Genomic DNA, 18719 nt, shown 5'->3' with positions numbered 1-18719 from the left:
CTGAATAATTTTTGAAAATTTGACTGAAAGTTATTTTTTAATTATTGGCAACAATAAAAAAATTATACTGTGCCAGTACTCTGCATGGTTATTCATATTTAATGCATCCACCTAACTTTTAAATGAGGTGGGCAGTGGTTCTCAGTGTGGTTCCCACACAAGGAGAATAGGTGGGGTACAGGGGAATTTCTTAGACATAAACAAATGTGAGTGTCACCCCAGGCCAACTGAACCGGCAATTCTGGGTGTTGGGCCCGGGGATGGAATAAGCCTTCCCGGTGATCCTGATGCTGACAATATTTTGAGAGCCAAGGGGTGAGGATTACACCTTGTGGCGCTGGTAATCTAGGTTTCATTCATGAGTCCCCTGGTCACAGGCAGTCACAGTGAAGTGAATTGGTTCTTGCTATAGTTTCTCCATCAAAATGGTGCTGTCAGGATTCTCATTTGTTTATGGTTTAAAGATCTGCTTGAGGTTCTCAGAGCTTCAGAGGTCAAAATGATCATAGTGAGTGAAATATTTTAAGCATGATGTGGTTCAAAGTTGCCCTTTAATATCAGGTGTATACTTACCAATTTGGACTACAGATGTGTATCAGGACTCGGTCTACATATTTCTATTCTCATCTTTCAAAAAAAAAAGACTCTTTGAAATTAGAGCTCCTACTCATTGACCATTTTTTGGCAGGTGGTGGTGCCAGCCACCTTCCGGAGATACCCAGGCCTGTGCGAAGGCGGATGCCGGCGAAGTGATCTGGCGAAGACAAGAGTGGGAATCAGCACCAGAGCTAGAATAACAGCCACCGCTCCCTGCCCGTGCTTTGTCTTCTGAATGAACAAAGCTGCTTCTTAAGTACCCATAAACCAAACTGCCTCTTAAATTGCAGCCATCTACTTTGAGTTCAGATTTGCACAGCATGACATGAATTGGGCTGCAAATTATGCAGAAAACAGCTATCACATCCGTCTGTGATATCAGAATCCTCCAGTCCAATGTGACCTGGTGGTATCTGGTAGAGCAGACGTACCCTGGGTCTGCTGCCTTCCCCGTACAGTGTGAGGACTATCCTCCCAGCTGCGTCTGGCCCGGTGTGGAAAGGGTAAAGATGATTGAGGTTAGGCCTGTGATGTGCTCAAGAGCAGACTTCATTTCCAAGGGTGCAGACAATTAGTCTTTTTTTTTTTTTTTTAATGGTAGAGTAACTAGAAAAAGAAAATGCACAAATACACTCAGACTGAATGGTAAACTGAATTTATTTCCTCTTGGAAAACAATTCCAGTAATCTCCAGGTTCAGACCGCAGAGTAAACATTAATAACAGTAACATACAGGTTAGTTCAACTGATTCAAGAATTTGGCTGTGTGAAATCATTAAGGAAAACCTTGAACACTCAAAGCTTCAAATGTATCCAGGAAAAAAAAAAATTCTTTGACAGTCTACATAACAACTATTGCATATATAGTGATGCTACCTGTCACATTGCAAGGCTTACAAATATATATACGGGCCTTATCCAGCGGCGGGGTCTGTTCTGTGAGAGCATCTCTTCATGGTTGGTGAGAATCTTCAGCAATAAAAAATAGTCTTGGATTTAATCGTTGATTTACCAAAAGAGAAATGCTAAGCTTAAGTGTAAATAAAAGGAAGTCCAAACACAGTTGTTTTAATGTCTTCCTTGAAAATACTTTCTCTTAAGCCATTTTGCTCACTTTTTTTTCCTTTTTCTTTTTTTGAATCTTGCCTGAATAGGGCCCAAGTCCACCAGTCTTTATAAGACCATTTTAGTTTCAGACGACATAATACATGTGCAACACTTTATATACAAAGGGTCTATCCGGTGCTCAAAAGTTCAAACACATGAACATCCAACAGTTCTGATAATACAGGTTTTATGGTACAATACAATGTTTCTGAATAATATACATTAACAATGAAGGTTTCGTGCAAACAGTAAAACATGTTCCCTTTTTGTGCCACCGAAGCTCTCCCGACAGACCATGCTTGCACTAACTGCTGTGCTGGGTCATTGTATGATTCTGTAACAAAACAGAAAGGGGGACAAAAATTAAGCGATTGTACTTTCATCAGACCAAGTGTCTATAGATGTGGACTGATTTGTTATACCACGAACCATGTGTTTCCCACCTGGTGAATAGGTGTTCATGGGACCCTGACTCCACCCTGCCCCCAGTCAGGACCAGGAGCGAGAGGCAGGGCCAGGGTCCACCCGAGAGGAGAACACAGGCTCAGTGACTGGCTGGTATCTCTCTTCGTCTCTGCCATGCCTTCCCAGAACATCTTCCCACCTTCCATCATCCCCGTCTTAGCAAAAAGCGACCCATTTTTCAAAGACCAGGGTAGCACTATTTTAACAGTTTTCTTTATCTGTGCATCATTTCCATTGATTAGAAATGCTTTTGTTCAAGTCACTCTTGGGTGGTGAACATCTTGACAGCAGAGGTTCTATCTGTCCCTGAATATAAACTTTAAAGGCAAAAGCAGCCTATCCGACAACTGACAGAAGGGCGGGAAGCCCTCCAGCTCCCCTCCTGCAGATAGGCTCAGGGTGGTGTTACCACCTGGCGTCGGGGCCAATCACAGCAGCCAGCAGCCACGCCTCCCTCTCCAGCTGATGTGGCCTTTGTTGTATTTTGGTACTTTCCTCTCTGTCCACACAGCATGTCCCCTTTCTGAGTGAGCCACTTCTTTCCAAATTGTGAGAGGCCTACTGGCACACTGGGCCTGTGGCCTGCATAGGGAAGGTCCAACCACTCATTTGGAGCGGAAGTCTAGAGATGGCCCGAGCTCCACCTTCCCTCCTCTGCAGTTCCTGTCATGTCATGTTCTCTGAACTCTCACTTTGTACACCATCACCTACCCCACTCCTTCTGGCCAGACTCTTGAGCCTAGCTCCAATATTGCCACTTCCGTGTTCATCCTATCTAAATCAATTTCTCCCTTCTCTGATTTCCTACTGCCCCTCCTGTGCTTACATAGTACACTCTTAGGTCTTGTCTTCTTGTGTGTGCGGGCCTGGCTCTCTGTCTGTGTCAGTGATTCTGGTGTTCATTCACTTATCCTCTCCTTCCCCAGCCTCTCTTGAACACTTACACCCTCCCCACCCCCTCACCCTGGGGCAGGCTACAGCACCGCAGAACCCAGTGAAGAGCATCTGGCAAACTGAATGACTGATCGGCGAAGCAAAGGCTACTGCTGTGGACAGGATGCTCCCTGCCTTCCAGCCGTCAAAGTGCTCACGGTCTGAAGAAGAAAGTCATGTGGGCACATGAAGATAAAGCAATATGGCAGAATAATATTAAAAAGGAACACAGGCTCTGGCCGGTTGGTTCAGTGGTAGAGCATCGGCCTGGCGTGCAGGAGTCCTGGGTTCGATTCCCGGCCAGGGCACACAGGAGAAGAGCCCATCTGCTTCTCCACCCCTCCCCCTCTCCTTCCTCTCCATCTCTCTCTTCCCCTCCCGCAGCCAAAGCTCCATTGGAGCAAAGTTGGCCCGGGCACTGGGGGTGGCTCTATGGCCTCTGTCTCAGGCGCTAGAATGGCTCTGGTTGCAACAGAGAAACGCCCCAGATGGGCAGAGCATCGCCCCCTGGTGGGCATGCTGGGTGGATCCCAGTTGAGCGCATGTGGGAGTCTGTCTGACTGCCTCCCCGTTTCCAACTTCAGAAAAATACAAAAAAAAAAAAAAAAAAAAAAAAGAACACAAACGGCATGGCGACACTTAACCTTGCCTGCCCTCTGGGGAACGCACTGCAGTGCAGGTAACATGTGATGTTTCAGTTGAGGCTGGAGAAATGAGAGGTATTTGGGACACAGGGAGGGACTCTAGGTCAGGAGGCCACAGGGTAAAGGAAATGAAGCAAAACTCTGCAAGGTGCATACCTACAACCCTTCAGACTGGCTGGAATCTTCTAGTGCTCTCAATCAAGAGAACTGATGGGAAAGGAATATGGGGTAGTTTGGGGCAGATTATGGAGAGCCCTCTGCGTCTTTGTCTCATAGATGAAGAGGGGCTGTGGAAGGTTTTTCAGCACAGGGCTTTGTCTTAGAGAACTTTATCCTTTCAATCCCAGAACAACTAGCAAAACGGCTGCTCAGTGACTATGTGCTGATGACTGAGGTTTGGATACTGACATTGGCCGAGAGGTGGCTGAGGGCACCAGTGAGGGAGACGGGAGACTTGTGAGGAAGAGCCAGGGTTTCTGTTCCCTAGTTCACACACAGCCAGGTTTTTGAAAACGGAATGCAAAATATTGATGAGAAACACCATTTCACTCTCCCTTGTTTGGAACCTAGGTATTTTGATTAATTCAGTGAAGGATGAGCTGGATTTTTCTTCTTTGTAGTCTCAGCACCTAAAGTACAGAAAGGAGCTGAGTACCTTGTATGTCAAATCTCTTTTTCTTTGTATTCACTTGAAATACTTCTGAAAATCACGTTTAACCAATGGGTAGACAGAAAAGTAATCAAAATGTGAATGGGCTTAAAAGGCTTTCCCACTTCTTTAAAAATAACACAACTTTGATCAGAGAGGGTATAGTTATACACAAGTTCAACTACTCAAATAATACCGTGCAAGTTTTCTTATACCTTTGCTATCTCAAAGGGTCAAGTTTGATTTTTTTTTCTTTTTCATACATATTTTTTTGTATTATTAATTTTAATGGGGTGACATTGATAAAGTTGTTTTATTTTAAAAGAAAAAAAAATCCAAGAAGTCATGGTAATCGTTTCCTAAATGATAGAACACTGACAGCATATAGGAAATTTTGGTTTTATATGATAATCAAAGTAAGAAAAATCAGTGCAATAACTTTATTTTTAAATGACTGAAGTGTTTACAATAGACATTCCACATTCGATAGGATTCTAGAGGTTAATAAAGGAAGCTATATTGCCATCTCTCCAGAGTTTTCGTACGTGCCTACATCAAGATACTGCAAAACAAGAACCTAACACAAATTGGCCATAATAGTTGGCAACAGTTGTGTCTCACAAGCTTTCATCCTACACTGAAGCCATATATGTCCCTTCAGAGCAAAAAAGAAAAAGAAAAAAAAAAAGAACAAATACATATGAATCACTTATCGCGACAGATTGAAGTCGCAACACTACAGGAGTCACGCTTTGCATATTAAGAGAGAAGAATGTAAATCATCGGAGAGGAGGACAAGAGTATGGCTTGTGAAATTCAAGCTTACACAGAAATAAAGAGCCCCAATATAAAATACATCTAGCCTGACTGGTGGTGGCGCAGTGGATAAAGCATCGACCTGGAACACTGAGGTCGCTGGTTCAAAACCCTGGGCTTGCCTGGTCAAGGCACATATGGGAGTTGATGCTTCTTGCTCCTCCCCCTCCTCTCTCTCTCTCTCTCTCTCCCTCTCTCTCATCCCTAAAATGAATAAATAAATAAAAATAATTAAAACATAAATAAAATATATCTAAATGGGAAACCTGGCATGAAAATGGTAAAGGCAGGAAGTTTCCTTGGTGTGGAGATGCCTGCATACTCCTGAGATCACTTATATAGGGTCATTTTTTCGTTCTCTTTTGGAAAAGAAAGGCCCCCTTCTTGCTGTCCACCCCCGGCAGGGACTCTCAAGGTGGGAAGGGGCACATTTCTAGATGGTCGTGGGGAATGGGCATATAAGCATTGAAAGAAAAAGGAACCCCGACCTCAAGGGCTTGCCCCTAGGAGTGTCCCTGGAATGTGTCCATTCTCCTTCCCCTCTAGTATTCTGGGTCACTAGAAATACAAACGGCCTAATTTCATTCTCTGAAGGAAGAAAGGAAGGAAGGAATGTCAGAGCTGCACAGGTTATGGGGTTGGCTTTTGGGGTTAAAGAGAACAGATAGAGCATCTGTATCTAGACTTCACGTTAGATCCTTTAATAAGAGAAACAAGAAGTCTCTTCATAGGAACCCTCTCTGTATTTTGAGTTTTAAAAAATCACAGACATCATTTCTTTAGAAGGGGAGACAAGAAGCAAGTGGGAAAGAGGAACAGCAGACCAGAGAAGCCCTAAACACAAAGAGAGGGTAGGCTCTGCTGCGGCTCCCTCCTGCCCTGGCTCCCGGCCACGCCACGGAGCAGGTCCTGTCACTGCGGTACCCACGCGCATGCGCAGTGAGGAGAAAACGCTGCCAGGCCCTCAACAAGCAGCCTTTCCTGAGTAAGTTTCCTGCTCTCTGGGTCCAGAGGAAACCACTACGCTAGAACAAAGCAGTGGGTAATCTCACCAATTTTACACAGCAATCCACAGTCCCCAAAGTACTTTAATGCAATGACAGGTTATGAGAAAAAATATCTGTTCCAATGAAGGAAAAAGGTTTTACATAATCGAGGAGAACATCAGAGCCGCATCGATGGGGGTGGGGGTGACGACAGAAAAGGAAGTAGAAAGAGAAGAAAACTTCTGTAATCCCACAGAGAGCCATATTCTACCCTGCGAAAAGCCATCTCTTGGAGACCCCATGTCTAAGTAACTGAAAATTGCAAACCATTAATCCCAGTTATGAACAGTTGTTTTACACGAGGGGGGTTTGAGTTTAAAAAAAAAAAAAATCAAATTCACAACACACCTTAAAGCTTAAAAGAAGATCTATCTAGGTATGATACCTTAATAACTAGGTTAAAAAAACCACTCTCTTTACTGTAATGGGCCCCGTTTGGAAGGAGTGTGTTCTATCTTTTTCTTTCTCTTTAAATGTGAAGTTTAACCTTACAAAGCTAAAAAACAGATGAGGACCTTAAAAATTCCCTTCTAGCACTATGTATTTCTTTTAAAATCTGAGATGCCTTTCATTTTACAAGACTGGAATTCTCATTTTGGGCTTGGCACTTTAACAAATGATTAATTCAGCCTCCTCCTTTCTGCGAGCTGACCACATTTGCTGGTCAAACGGTTTAATCCTATTTAAAACACAATCCAAGCAAAATATTTTTTAAATAAAAATAAAAACCCATGATCCCCTGAAACTGTTCGCCTTGGCCAAGCTATGCCATTTTCCTTGAATCTTGATGTGAACTTGAATATTTGCCCCAACAACAATGATGAAGTTAAGCTTTGGAGGAAAACTTGGGAGTGGGGGGGGGGGGGAGAGGTTTGAGGGAGGGAGGGATCCGCTTTGCCAAGATGGAAAACGTAAGTCCCACCACCAAAAGTTGTGCCCCAGACCGTCCAATCATTTGGCAGAGGCCAGGTCTCGTCTGTGCTTTGTAACCCTCTCTTGGCATCTGCAAGATGTTAAGTAGCAATGGTAATAAAAATAAAAACTGCACTTGAATGGAAGTTTTGTGAGATCTGTTGATTCAAACACGTTAATCATTTTTACCGGGGACTTGTCTATTTATAGCCCTTTGTCTCAAACAAATTCTGACAAGCTTTTAAAACTAAGAAAAAAGAGCCAGCGGGCTATTTTCAAAAGGAAGGGGGGAAAAAAAATAACAAGCTTTCCACTAATTCACCACGCCATTAGAATCGTGAATTTAAACTGCAGTTGTATTCAATTTAAATGAGATGTTTTCCAACCAGATGAAATCGCAGGCAATTGTGGCTTTGCAACAAGGCTAGGCAGGGAGAAATGAAGAAATATAAAGATGAAATGTGGCTGCTGCTTTCAACAGATGGTGACAGCGCCATGCGGCACGTTGCTTTTCCTTTAGTTGAAGAACACAAACATTCGTAATCCATCATCACTGATTAACTAATTGTGTTACCCCTCCTTTTATCACTAGGGTTGGACTTCTATCTGTAAACACTATGGATGATCTGCATGCTCTTACTTTTCTCAGAGCATATTCCAGTACACATACAGTCGTGCAGTTACAGGCTGCAAACAGAACGCCACGTTACCATCCACCTTTAAAGCACTACCGTTTTATTTTTTATTTTACTTTTTTTCAAACAGAAGCAATTGGTTTCCAACAGGCTGGATAATAAGTCTTTTGACCTGCATTCTTCTTTGACCCATTAAGGTCACCCCTGCACTCGGGCATACAGCTGACTTAGGAAATGCCTGCAAGTCCTCCATTTCATCTCCTGCCCACTCAAAATAAAGCTTTCTTTAAATGTGCCTGTACGGGTCCCAGAAGGCCAAAGAGACATCCCTGTAGTGGGCAATGGAGGGACAGAAGCTTCTGCCTTTATTAATGAATGCAGACCATTATGAGTCTAGCTGGCTCCTTCCCTGTTCCCAGAAGCATATACTGTACGTGACTTAAAATGCTAGAATATTGACACAAAGCGAGCCGGGCACCCCTAAGGAAAATTACTCCTTGGATATAATGTAGGCTCGTAACAGCTATTAGAGTACAAAATAAAACCCTCCGGGATCAAACTGACATATACCGCATTCTACCTAGTCCTCAAACATTAGAAGAATTTCTTTGTGAAGGCATTCTCAAGGACAGCATTAAACTGACTTTTGTAGCAATCTGCAACAGCATTTTGGCTTAGAGCTTTTAGTACTAAATCTCTGGTTTAAATCGATATAAGTACTATATCTTCTACATTAATCAATACATTTGGTTCAATACATGTTCTATTAAATTATACTTTCTAATCAAGATTTTTACATTTCCACCCTCTCTCTTTTTCATTCCAAACTTCTTCTGCTAGTAAAATAGTTTTAAAAGTGTACAGAGTTAATGATGACAGGATACTGGGTTATTCCCCCATAAGTTAGAGAAAAAAATGTCACAACGCAAAGGGCAGCCTTTAAACGTCTTAATAAGGTTAACAGGATGTGAATGTAATAAATTAACATTTTCAAAGTCTACACAATTACAAAAGTACTCTTGGTTTTACATTAATTAAAAGTGAGCAGCTATGGCTCTGGAAGCTGGAAGCACCATTAGAAATATTCTAAAAATTATACCAAGGAGCCAAATCATCCAAAAGTACCAATCCCACCCCAAAGTTCCCATTATCCACCAACTATATAACTCCTGGCTGGAGAAATTTGGAGTAATTGTGTTTTCATGGACCTTAGCTGGCAAGAATCATGAACATATATGTGTATATGTGCATTTTTGTGAGATATGTTATATTTTCTTGAATATTCTCTAAAAAAACCCACAATCTATAGTAGTTCCCAAAGTGCTATGAGAATCTAAGAAACATATTCTTTTTTTTTCTTTTTTTTTGTATTTTCTGAAGCTGGAAACGGGGAGAGACAGTTAGACAGACTCCCGCATGCGTCTGACCGGGATCCACCAGGCACACCCACCAGGGGGCGACGCTCTGCCCACCAGGGGGCGATGCTCTGCCCATCTGGGGCGTTGCTCTGTCGCGACCAGAGCCACTCTAGCGCCTGGGGCAGAGGCCAAGGAGCCATCCCCAGCGCCTGGGCCATCTTTGCTCCAATGGAGCCTCAGCTGCGGGAGGGGAAGAGAGAGACAGAGAGGAAGGAGAGGGGGAGGGGTGAGGCAGATGGGCGCTTCTTCTGTGTGCCCTGGCCAGGAATCGAACCCGGGACTTCTGCACGCCAGGCCAACGCTCTACCACTGAGCCAACCAGCCAGGGCAAGAAACATATTCTTATAGTGGATTTTCACAGCCAGGGAAATTAACTCATAATTTTTACTTTGGTCGAATTTACAAAATGAGGCTCTACTTTTTTATTTTGACACCACAATGGCATTTCCGGAACCGTCGTGACATGCTCTTGCCACCTCCTTTAGTGCCAGGAATGTTGCATTTATGATCATGTTTGCACTGACAGAATTTCCCTTCCTATTTTTTCATACGGTAACGTCATCATCATGAATTTACAGAAACACTGACACATTTTCTTTTGACATTTAACAGTTCACAGGGGCTTGGCCTGATATCTCAAAGCATTTTCTGGATGACACTAAGCGATATTAAAGCAAAAGGTGAAATGGCACCGTCAGAAGTGATCAGAAAAATACAAGATATTAAAGGCAGAAAAGGACTTGCAGGTTATTTGGTTTGTCTCCTTGCCAGAACAGAATTGTTTTTATAAAGTTTATACTCCAGACCAGTTTTAAATAGTTCTGGCAATGAAGCTTCCATCACGTCTCCTCTAGGAAGTGATTTCATATTCTAATAAACTTCACTGAAGGACACTGTTGTTGTTTTCTGGATAGTCACGCTAAATAATCCTAGAAAAGGGTGATCTGAGATAACTATGAAGCAAATGGATGCTGGCATGTTCATGAGTTTATGCTCAGAAGCTTGACTACATACACACACACACACACACACACACACACACACACACAGAGGGGGGGGGGAGAGAGAGATATCTCCAATTTAACCCCAAAGACATCCAATATCTATTTCTTAGTCATTTTACAAAATATCTGTCATTCAATTATTCCATGATAGATTCTAGATGACCAGTAGGCTTGTCTTATGATGAGGTTTCCCAATACTATTGATATACTGGGCTAAATAATTCTTTGTTCTGGAAGGTTGTCCTGTGGACTGTAGGTTGTTCAACAGCATCCGTGGTCCCTACCAACAACATGCCAGTGGTACCTTCTCAGTTGTGACAATCAGGAATGTCTCCAGACATTGTCACATATCCACTGGTGGAAAAAACATCATCCCCAACTGAGCACCACTGCTTTACCATGTTTTGAAAACACATTCAGCTTGCTGTGTCTTGCTTACATATGCACTTAGTCTCTAGTCGAAGAGGTATCTCCCTCATTTTTTTAAATTAAAAATTTTTAAAAGATAGCAAAAGGGATGCATATACCTGTATAGAACCATATGGCATAGCATTTTGAAACACAGTCAGTGGGTGAGAATGGACAGTTGTTAATATTAACTGTGGACAGGATTCTTGGAGACATAGGATAAATAAGTGGTATTGCTCATGCAAATAACCGAGTCTCTAAAAATGTCCACTCCGTTCAGCAATTCACTAAGACCTTCCATGTTCCATCAAAGAACAAAAGTGGTATATTTTAGTGGCAGTGAATCAGGCCGTTTCAGGAATATCTGCAATATAATAAAGTACAAAGGAGCCTAAATATTAAACTCAGGAAATTAATACTTAGGGTATGGAAACAACTATCCTCAACTTGCTGGCTGAGATGCAGTCACAAGAGTCGACTACACCCGTAAGGAATGCCTCAGAGAACCACAGAGATGGTTTTAGAGCTGAGAGGGTTGTGGCCGCATCCAGCCCAGCATCTCATTTTATAGAGGAGGAAAATAAGTCCCAGGCAGTTTAAGTCAACTTTCAAGGTCTTACAGCTACTACCGTGGCTGTGCCAGCTTCAGGCATGAAGTAATGGCTCAGTGGTGCCGGTTACTGTGTCCCAATCCCTGGGCTGGGCCAGCTGCAGAGATGACAGATGTACCATCATGGCATTCACCAGCTCCAGGGAGTACAGGGGCTATGGGCCACAGAGCAAGGTCCCCTCCCCTCCTGTGAGAGGCTCTGGGTTCAGTTCTCAGAAGAGTCACACTTACCTGCTGCTGGAGGGATGATGAGAAGGAGGTGAGAAGAGAGGGATGGGCCCAGAGGGAAGGAGCAAGCCTGCGTAGAGCTGAGGGCCACAGAAAGCAGATACTCCTCAGGACTCAGAGCGTCTCTGGGGCTGGAGACCCCCGAGGCCGGGTAGGGAGAGGGGGAGACAGTTCAAAGGGGCCTATCTTCACCACAGGTGACCTTGTCCACATCAGACCAAGCTGGACAAGTCTATGGTGGTAAAGTCACAAGAATGGCCACCTAATTAGCTGGGCTTAGTCTAATCTGAGTTTTCAGAGGCCTATACAAGGACTAATTTTTTAAATAATGCCATGTCCAAATTGCTAATGTAACAATATCTAGTATTTTGACAATTAAACATGACAGAGAAATAAAATAAGCCTTTCGAGTCTACCAGCTTCTAAAGGACATTACTACCGATGAGTCCTATGTAAGAAATGTTAGCATCATGACAATTTCACTTTTCATTAAGGACTTAGGTGGTAAAACTTCAGTTCTTGCTGACGGACCCCTATATGTTTTGCATACCTGATAGGCTTGGGAATTTCCCTTTTTGGAACTGACCAGAGCCTTCACTATCTACCACACCGAGGAAAAAAGTGCCGGATTAGAAGAACAGGCTGAAAAGAGTGAAACCGATACTGGACATTCGAAGTAAAAAGTTCATTTGTAATGGAAACCAATAAATTGAGCTACCTTTTTACAGGCAAGGAACCAATAGAAATTTTAGATCCAACTATACAACGCCAGCAAAAGTGAAAGCGAGGCTGGAGCTTAAAGGTTCTGTTCTGATTCTGGGATTGCAGGGTCCCAGCATATTGTGGGACAGAAGGCACCGATAGGCAATACAGTCTAATAAGATATTCGGGGATTAAAGCCGTGCTTCACAGACAGATGTGTCCATGTGCTAGTTGTTGCTAAGCTTTAATTCTTCCCCCCTGTAATGTTTAATTTATCACACTGGCGCTTTCTACACTAGAACATCTGTAAACAAGGTTAGGAATGACCTCCTTCCAATTTTACATTCGTGAACAGTGCCCCTTCTCCGTGCTCTAATTTTAGATACCTTAAAGACAAATAAATGTGTGGAAGGAAGAAAAGAGAAGGCTTGTCTGACACTGTAATGTGTTCGTTGTGGTCGAATACAAATTTCCTCTCTGCCTGGCTCTTGGTGCGCACATATGACTCCTGACGCTCAAGCCACATTCAGACATTCCCGTCCCAGTCAAACACAATTAAACAAACTTCTGTTAAATATTTAACAGCCTTGTGTAGTAATTAGCAGCAATAATAGGAGCTTAAATTGATAATTGCTTAGAAATGTTCTCTTGCAAACATTACAAATTTCCTGCTCCTCCCCTTTCTCTTAGATTTTGAATCCTATAAAATACTTAAAAAAAAAAAATTCAGTGAGAAGAAAGGAGGCAGAGACAGATTCCCACATGTGCCCTGACTGGGATCCACCTGGCAAGCCCACTGGGGGGGATGCTCTGCCCATCTGAGGCATTGCTCCATTGCTCAGCAACTGAGCTTTTCTTAGCACCTGAGGTGGAGGCCATGGAGCCATCCTCAACATCCTGGGCCAGCTTGCTCCAATCGAGCCAAGGCTGCAGGAGGTGAATAGAGAGAGAGAGAGAGAGAGAGAGAGAGAGAGAGAGAGAGAGAGAAGCAAAAAGGGGAGAGTTGAAGAAGCAGATGGGCACTTCTCCTGTGTGCCCTGACCAGGAATCTAATCAGGAACTTCCATACACCAGGCCAATGCTCTACCTACCACTGAGCCAACTGGCCAGGGCTAGAAGATACTTTTAAGATTCTTTTAAAGAAGAGTTTAGCTAGTGAAAGTGCCAATAGTCACATTACCTGGCTCAATATCTTGCATTCAAATTGGGTTGTTCTACCGTCTGCTGCAAGATTCCACGTGCCTTACTTGTTTCACTTCTGTTTTTGAAATCCACTGAAATGTATAGTTATGTACCTGACGGCTGTTGGAGCAGGGCATTGATTTAAACACTGACTGGCAGGCTTAGGATTTAAACGCTGGTCCACTAGATTCAAAAGGTCATCTGATTAGAATGGGAGAAGCACAAGGTGCTGTAATTTATATTCAAAGGGTAACCTTTGTAGGGAGGACGGAAAAATGTCTCTTTCTACTTTTCCACTTGATATGAACAAGGATTCTCTTCAAGAAAATTCTGACAATTATAAAAAATAGTTTATTGAGCTTGGTCAAAAGCAAAAGAAATGGCACTTCTTAGCAGTGTACTATTTCTTTTATTAAAAATACTACCACACTCTCTAGGAGGTAAAGTTACATTGACAGTAAGTAAGTTGCCCTGGCCAGTTGACTCAGTGATAGAGCATCGGTTCTGCATGTAGATGTCTGAGGTTCGATCCCTAGTCAGGGCACACGGGAGAAGCATCCATCTGCTTCTCCACCCCTCCCCCTCTTGTTTCTTTCTCTTTCTCTCTCTCTCTTCTCCTACTTTCCTGCAGCCAAGGCTCAATTAGAGCAAGTTGGCTCCAGGTGCTGAGGATGGCTCAATGGCCTCTGCCTCAAGCACTAAAAAATGGCTCCGGCATTTTTTACAATCTAGCAAAGGCCCCAGATGGGCATAGCATCGCCCCCTAGTGGGCTTTCTGGGTGGATCCCGGTCAGAGTTCATGCTGGAGTCTGTCTCTGTCTCCCCTATTCTCACTAAAAAAAAAAAAAAAAAAAAAAAAGTAAGTAAATGAAACATGTAATAAATCATCAAGAACAGAAAAAAAAAAAGACTTTCTCCATCATAAGCAACCAAGTGCTTTTCTATGAGGGCACTGGCGTTAGAAAATATACATAAAAAGAATAAGACTGAGAAAGGACAATAAACTGAGGTACATAATTTACTTAAACTGTGTAAGTATGAGTGTGTGTGCGCATGCGTGCACCTGTGCACTCCAGTGCCTGATGTTGGTGGGTGCAGGTGCTGTGGAGAGGCAGGAAGAGTTATACACATGCATGGGTTCTACAGGTAAAATCCCTGGCGTTTGCCTTTGATTGTTCTGTCCCTCAGGGCTCATATTTCTGCATGAAGCATGCAATTAGAAGGAGCCCCAAGCAATCCTTGTTGTGTACTCTAAGGAAGTCCTATTTGAAATGCAAATATTTTATAAACCCAAATATATTTGGGTTCTCTTAGGTTTTTTATTTTTTTTCAATATATATTGATTTTAGAGAGCGATAGAAACAACAACTTGTTCAACTCATTTATGCATTGATGGGTTGACCCCATATGTGCCCTGACTGGGGATTGAACCCGCAACCTTGGGGTATCAGGATGATGCTCATTGAATGAGCTACCTGGCCAGGGCTCTCTTACTTTAAATGTTAAAGACTCCTGGTTTGGAGAGAGGAGAAAGTGTCACACTCCAGTTTGGTGCTTTCCCCCTTGTCTGCTCCCCTTCAGTTCCCCTTTCCCTGCACATCTCTGTGTACTGTAGGAATTTTCAATTCCCCTTTCTTCAACAATCTCCTGCCTCCCTGTCCCCTGAAACCATGTTGAGTAGCCAGTTCACACAGGCAAATAGAAGAAATCAGGACTGCTTAAGTGCATCTCTTATCCTGCATAGAAACTTGCCTGGACCTAAGATATATTTGTATTCTTCTGTGTCCATCCTCTCCTCTTGCCACAGACATTCGGGTCTGAAACTGGCAGAGCTGCCCCCACTCTCTGCCAGCCTAAAAGAACCTTTACTTCACTTCAGAAATCCACACCTGAAGCTCCCACCCACCTCCCACTGCCAGGCACCTTCGCTGGCATCGCCTCTGGGTCTCTGTGGGACAATTTGCTCAGCCTTCCTGGGGAACAGAGCTACTAGAAAGACAGCCCTTTCATTCCTCCCTACAAAGATGTGCTGTATCTATGGTGAAAGTAATCTATAACCCTCACATCCTTACATAATTTGCTACTCCAAATAAATTTTAATTCATTATCATAAAGCAATATAATTAAAAAAATAACTCTTTAAAGTGAAGTATTTAACATGATCCTGGAAGAAAGGCAGTGTTGACTAAGAGTGGGCCAGGCAGCAGGCATGGTGCATACTCATGCAAATCCAAAGGTGAGCCGTAAACAAGTACACACAGCAACACTGGCGAGCATAAAGGGCCGGCGACAGGAGGCCTCATTCTAATCAGCCCTCAAAGGAACCTGCCAGCCAGAAGTGGCACTTATTCTAATTTAAAGCCCTCATGCTTGCTTCAGTGTTGCAAAATTTATAAAAGAATAACTTCATTAAACCGCCTGGCACTTCAAACGCAAATGCAAACCAGCCACAACACAGGAGGAGCTGGACAAGAGGAAGAGAAATATTCCCAGAGAGTTGTTAACTCAGAGATTAAAATAAAGTCTGCATCTGGGTGTTTCTCCCTCTGATGATGGGGTTGGCCCTGCAACATCCCTTCACTGAGGACTTCTGCCACATGGCCCTTCACTTCTGTCACGAGGCCTGTTGCTCCTGTGAATCTGCTTAATAACACCGAAAATCACTCAACGTGGTACGGCAAGCCATGCCACATGCAGAAATACTTCTGGCAGGACAGCAATGAATGCTTGCCAGTGGTCTTTTCCTGGTCTGCAGCGGAGATCGACTCTGACCACGCCACTATGACAGTTCCCATTTACTCGTGTATATATTTCAGATTCACCTATGTTGTTGAAATACTAATGTAAAAAAAAAAAAAATTCCCTTAACCTCAGTCGTCATGTAGGAAAGCAATGATAAGGGTTAAGTGGAAAAAAATCTGCTGAAGCCATGCACAGGGCTGGAGAAAAGTTATTGTCACATCCTAAAACACATACTTTTAAGGAAAATAATTCTTCTCTCCGGAATCAAAGAATTAAAGAAATGATACAGTCAAATAACTTCAGGCTAGATTCCTAGGCTAAAGTGCAGTTTGTGTCAGAAAACACATCATTTCGTGCTGGACTGTCAGCATATTTTTCAAAATCATGGTTTTTGTTTTTGGTGTTTTTTTTGGAATGTAATGAAAAGACAAATCTCCAAGCCTGTAGAAAAACTCCAAACATCTGAGAAAAATACGTGTCCAACACAAGTTGTTCGACGCACTGGGATCTTGAGAGATCCCAGTAATGAATGACTCCTTTCCTGTTCAGTATTTCTCATCGCCCGAGGCCAAATCAGTGCTAAAATTTTGCTTCAAATAGCATAGAGTAAGCATTCAAAAATCTTAACAATGGTACTCCATGATGGATGAGAGGAAACAACCTTAGGGTGATATCTCTTAAGGTGAATCTTCAAAGGCAATAACAAGACTGTTTATCCTAATGGGAGAAACGGTTCCTAATGGAAGTGGGGTTCTAGCTGTCGGTCAGAAGAGAGACCTGTTACAGTACTCACACCAGGGTGACCAGAGGACAGGTCGACACAATCGATGTGAACATTAAAGTTATCACCAAAAAAAAAAAAAAAAAAAATGCAGTGCAATGTGATTCATATTATTCCTAGGAGCAAATATTGAAATGACTTTATATCATCCTTATAAATTTGTTTTATAGTGCAGAAAGCTCTTTACAGTCACATAAAGCAATATATCGGTGAAGGTAAGTTGTATTATTTTTCTTCTCCGTGAATAAAATAGGACTAATCAGATGGAATGAATAAGCTAATTCAATTACAGGCAGCCTTTATTATACAATAAAATATGGATTATCGATCGTGCGGAGTTGGCAGAGCAGGATGCATATGCAGTGAATGAAACCTGAAGAATGGAGCTTAAGACTATTTTTAGTCAAGCTTAAATCTGCCAGAACTGTTTTTCCTTTTGAAAAACCACCCAAAGAAAACAAAACTGACTAATTAGACCCAGTGCTTCCAATGGGGACCAGGGAAAGGTTAACCCAGAGGGCTGGAATGGGAGCCTGAGAGGGCCCCTCGCGCATAGCCCCTTGCTCTATCCTCTGACACTGCAGGGAGATGTGGGCAGGCTCTGCTCTTCCCCCTGTCTCTGGAGGGGTAAGTGGAACCTTATTTGTTAGACTGAAATTTACTTCATGGGCATCTTGTTGCAAATCCAATCTCACCCTGTAATAAAAATAAACGTACTGTGATTTCACACTTGGAGGCGGGCTTACTTGAAAAACGACGCTGGACTGTCCTAGCAAAACCCTTTTGTCTTTAGCTCTTTTAAAAAAAAACACAACGCAATAATCAACCCTGATTATAAAGAAAGCAGCTCTGCATATGAGTCCCGTGGAAAGGAGGGCCTCTGCAGCTAACACGAAAGGGAAGAAAGACGCCAAGCTCAGCTAGTCCAAGTCCGTTTACACACCTCAGTCCCGCCCTCTTGTTCCCCTTTCTAAATCTGCCCGCAGATAGGAAGGCGTGCTGACGGCTACTTGCTCTCTGCTACACAGAGCAGGCCAAGCTGTCTCCTGTTTTCCTATAAACTTCTCCTAGCTCTTGCCTGCAGAGAAACACTCGTTTCTGAGCAGGTTCACACCTCTCCACCCTTTGTTGTGGGCCGTGCCTCCACATGGCAGCACAAACATAGAAATGGGGCGTGTGCGTTGGTCAGCACCCCGCCGCAGTACAGGTATTGTGTGGCATGTTTTTGGAAAAGGCCCCAGCGAAAGGGAGGAAGGAGACATGCCCCACCATGCTGCGGAAAGTTGCAGACTGTTCGGCTACGGTCCAGAAAATGAATCCAATTTTTCATTCTGTCATTATAAATATTTCATTGCAAATGTACTGATTTTCTGAAACTGTGGTTAAGCAAAGGGCCTCCGTGTAAATATTTAAGAAAAAAAAAACAAAAACGGATGAAGACAACGAAGAAGGAGGAGGGGGAATGAAAGGTTAGCAACCAATTAATTTCTTACTTTAAATGTAAAAGATGCTGGGAGAAATTCAACGGTGATGTAGTGTGTGACTCAAAGAAGAAGAAGAAGAAAAAAAACATTTACTCTGCTCTTCTTCTGACAGTTTCTCATAAAATATCTGCAGTCCATCTATCTTTTAGTACTCCAGGCTCCTCTGGAGAGCAGAAAATGGTGGTTTAAAGCTCACTTCAGTGCCAGTCTGCGGGAGATTGCTTTCCACAGGACCCCCGCTGATGGAGGCCTAGGGGAAGAGGCCCAGGAGTTATTCAATCAGCCCGAGACTCTGGGGCGGCTGGGGGTCCTTTGAGGGCTGATTATAAAGCTGCCCTCCTGTTGCCTGCCTCGGAA

The 18719-nt window shown here is 43.1% G+C and overlaps 1 protein-coding gene across 6 annotated transcripts in view; it reads right to left on the bottom strand.

The window, feature by feature from the left end:
* Positions 1 to 1236: 1236 nt before the first annotated feature.
* ZNF521 (zinc finger protein 521) overlaps positions 1237 to 18719 on the bottom strand; it is a 317050-nt gene continuing 299567 nt past the window's right edge. For all 6 annotated transcript variants that reach the window (XM_066352804.1, XM_066352798.1, XM_066352802.1 and 3 more), the window contains one exon: positions 1237 to 2037. In XM_066352804.1, coding sequence (XP_066208901.1) covers positions 2008 to 2037 — 30 coding nt within the window. In that variant the 3' untranslated portion in view covers positions 1237 to 2007. The remainder of the gene's footprint in view (positions 2038 to 18719) is intronic.

This window comes from Saccopteryx leptura, chromosome 11, assembly GCF_036850995.1.
Source record: "Saccopteryx leptura isolate mSacLep1 chromosome 11, mSacLep1_pri_phased_curated, whole genome shotgun sequence".
Taxonomy (NCBI): Eukaryota; Metazoa; Chordata; class Mammalia; order Chiroptera; family Emballonuridae; genus Saccopteryx; species Saccopteryx leptura.
This window is presented reverse-complemented; position numbering and strand designations above follow the sequence as displayed.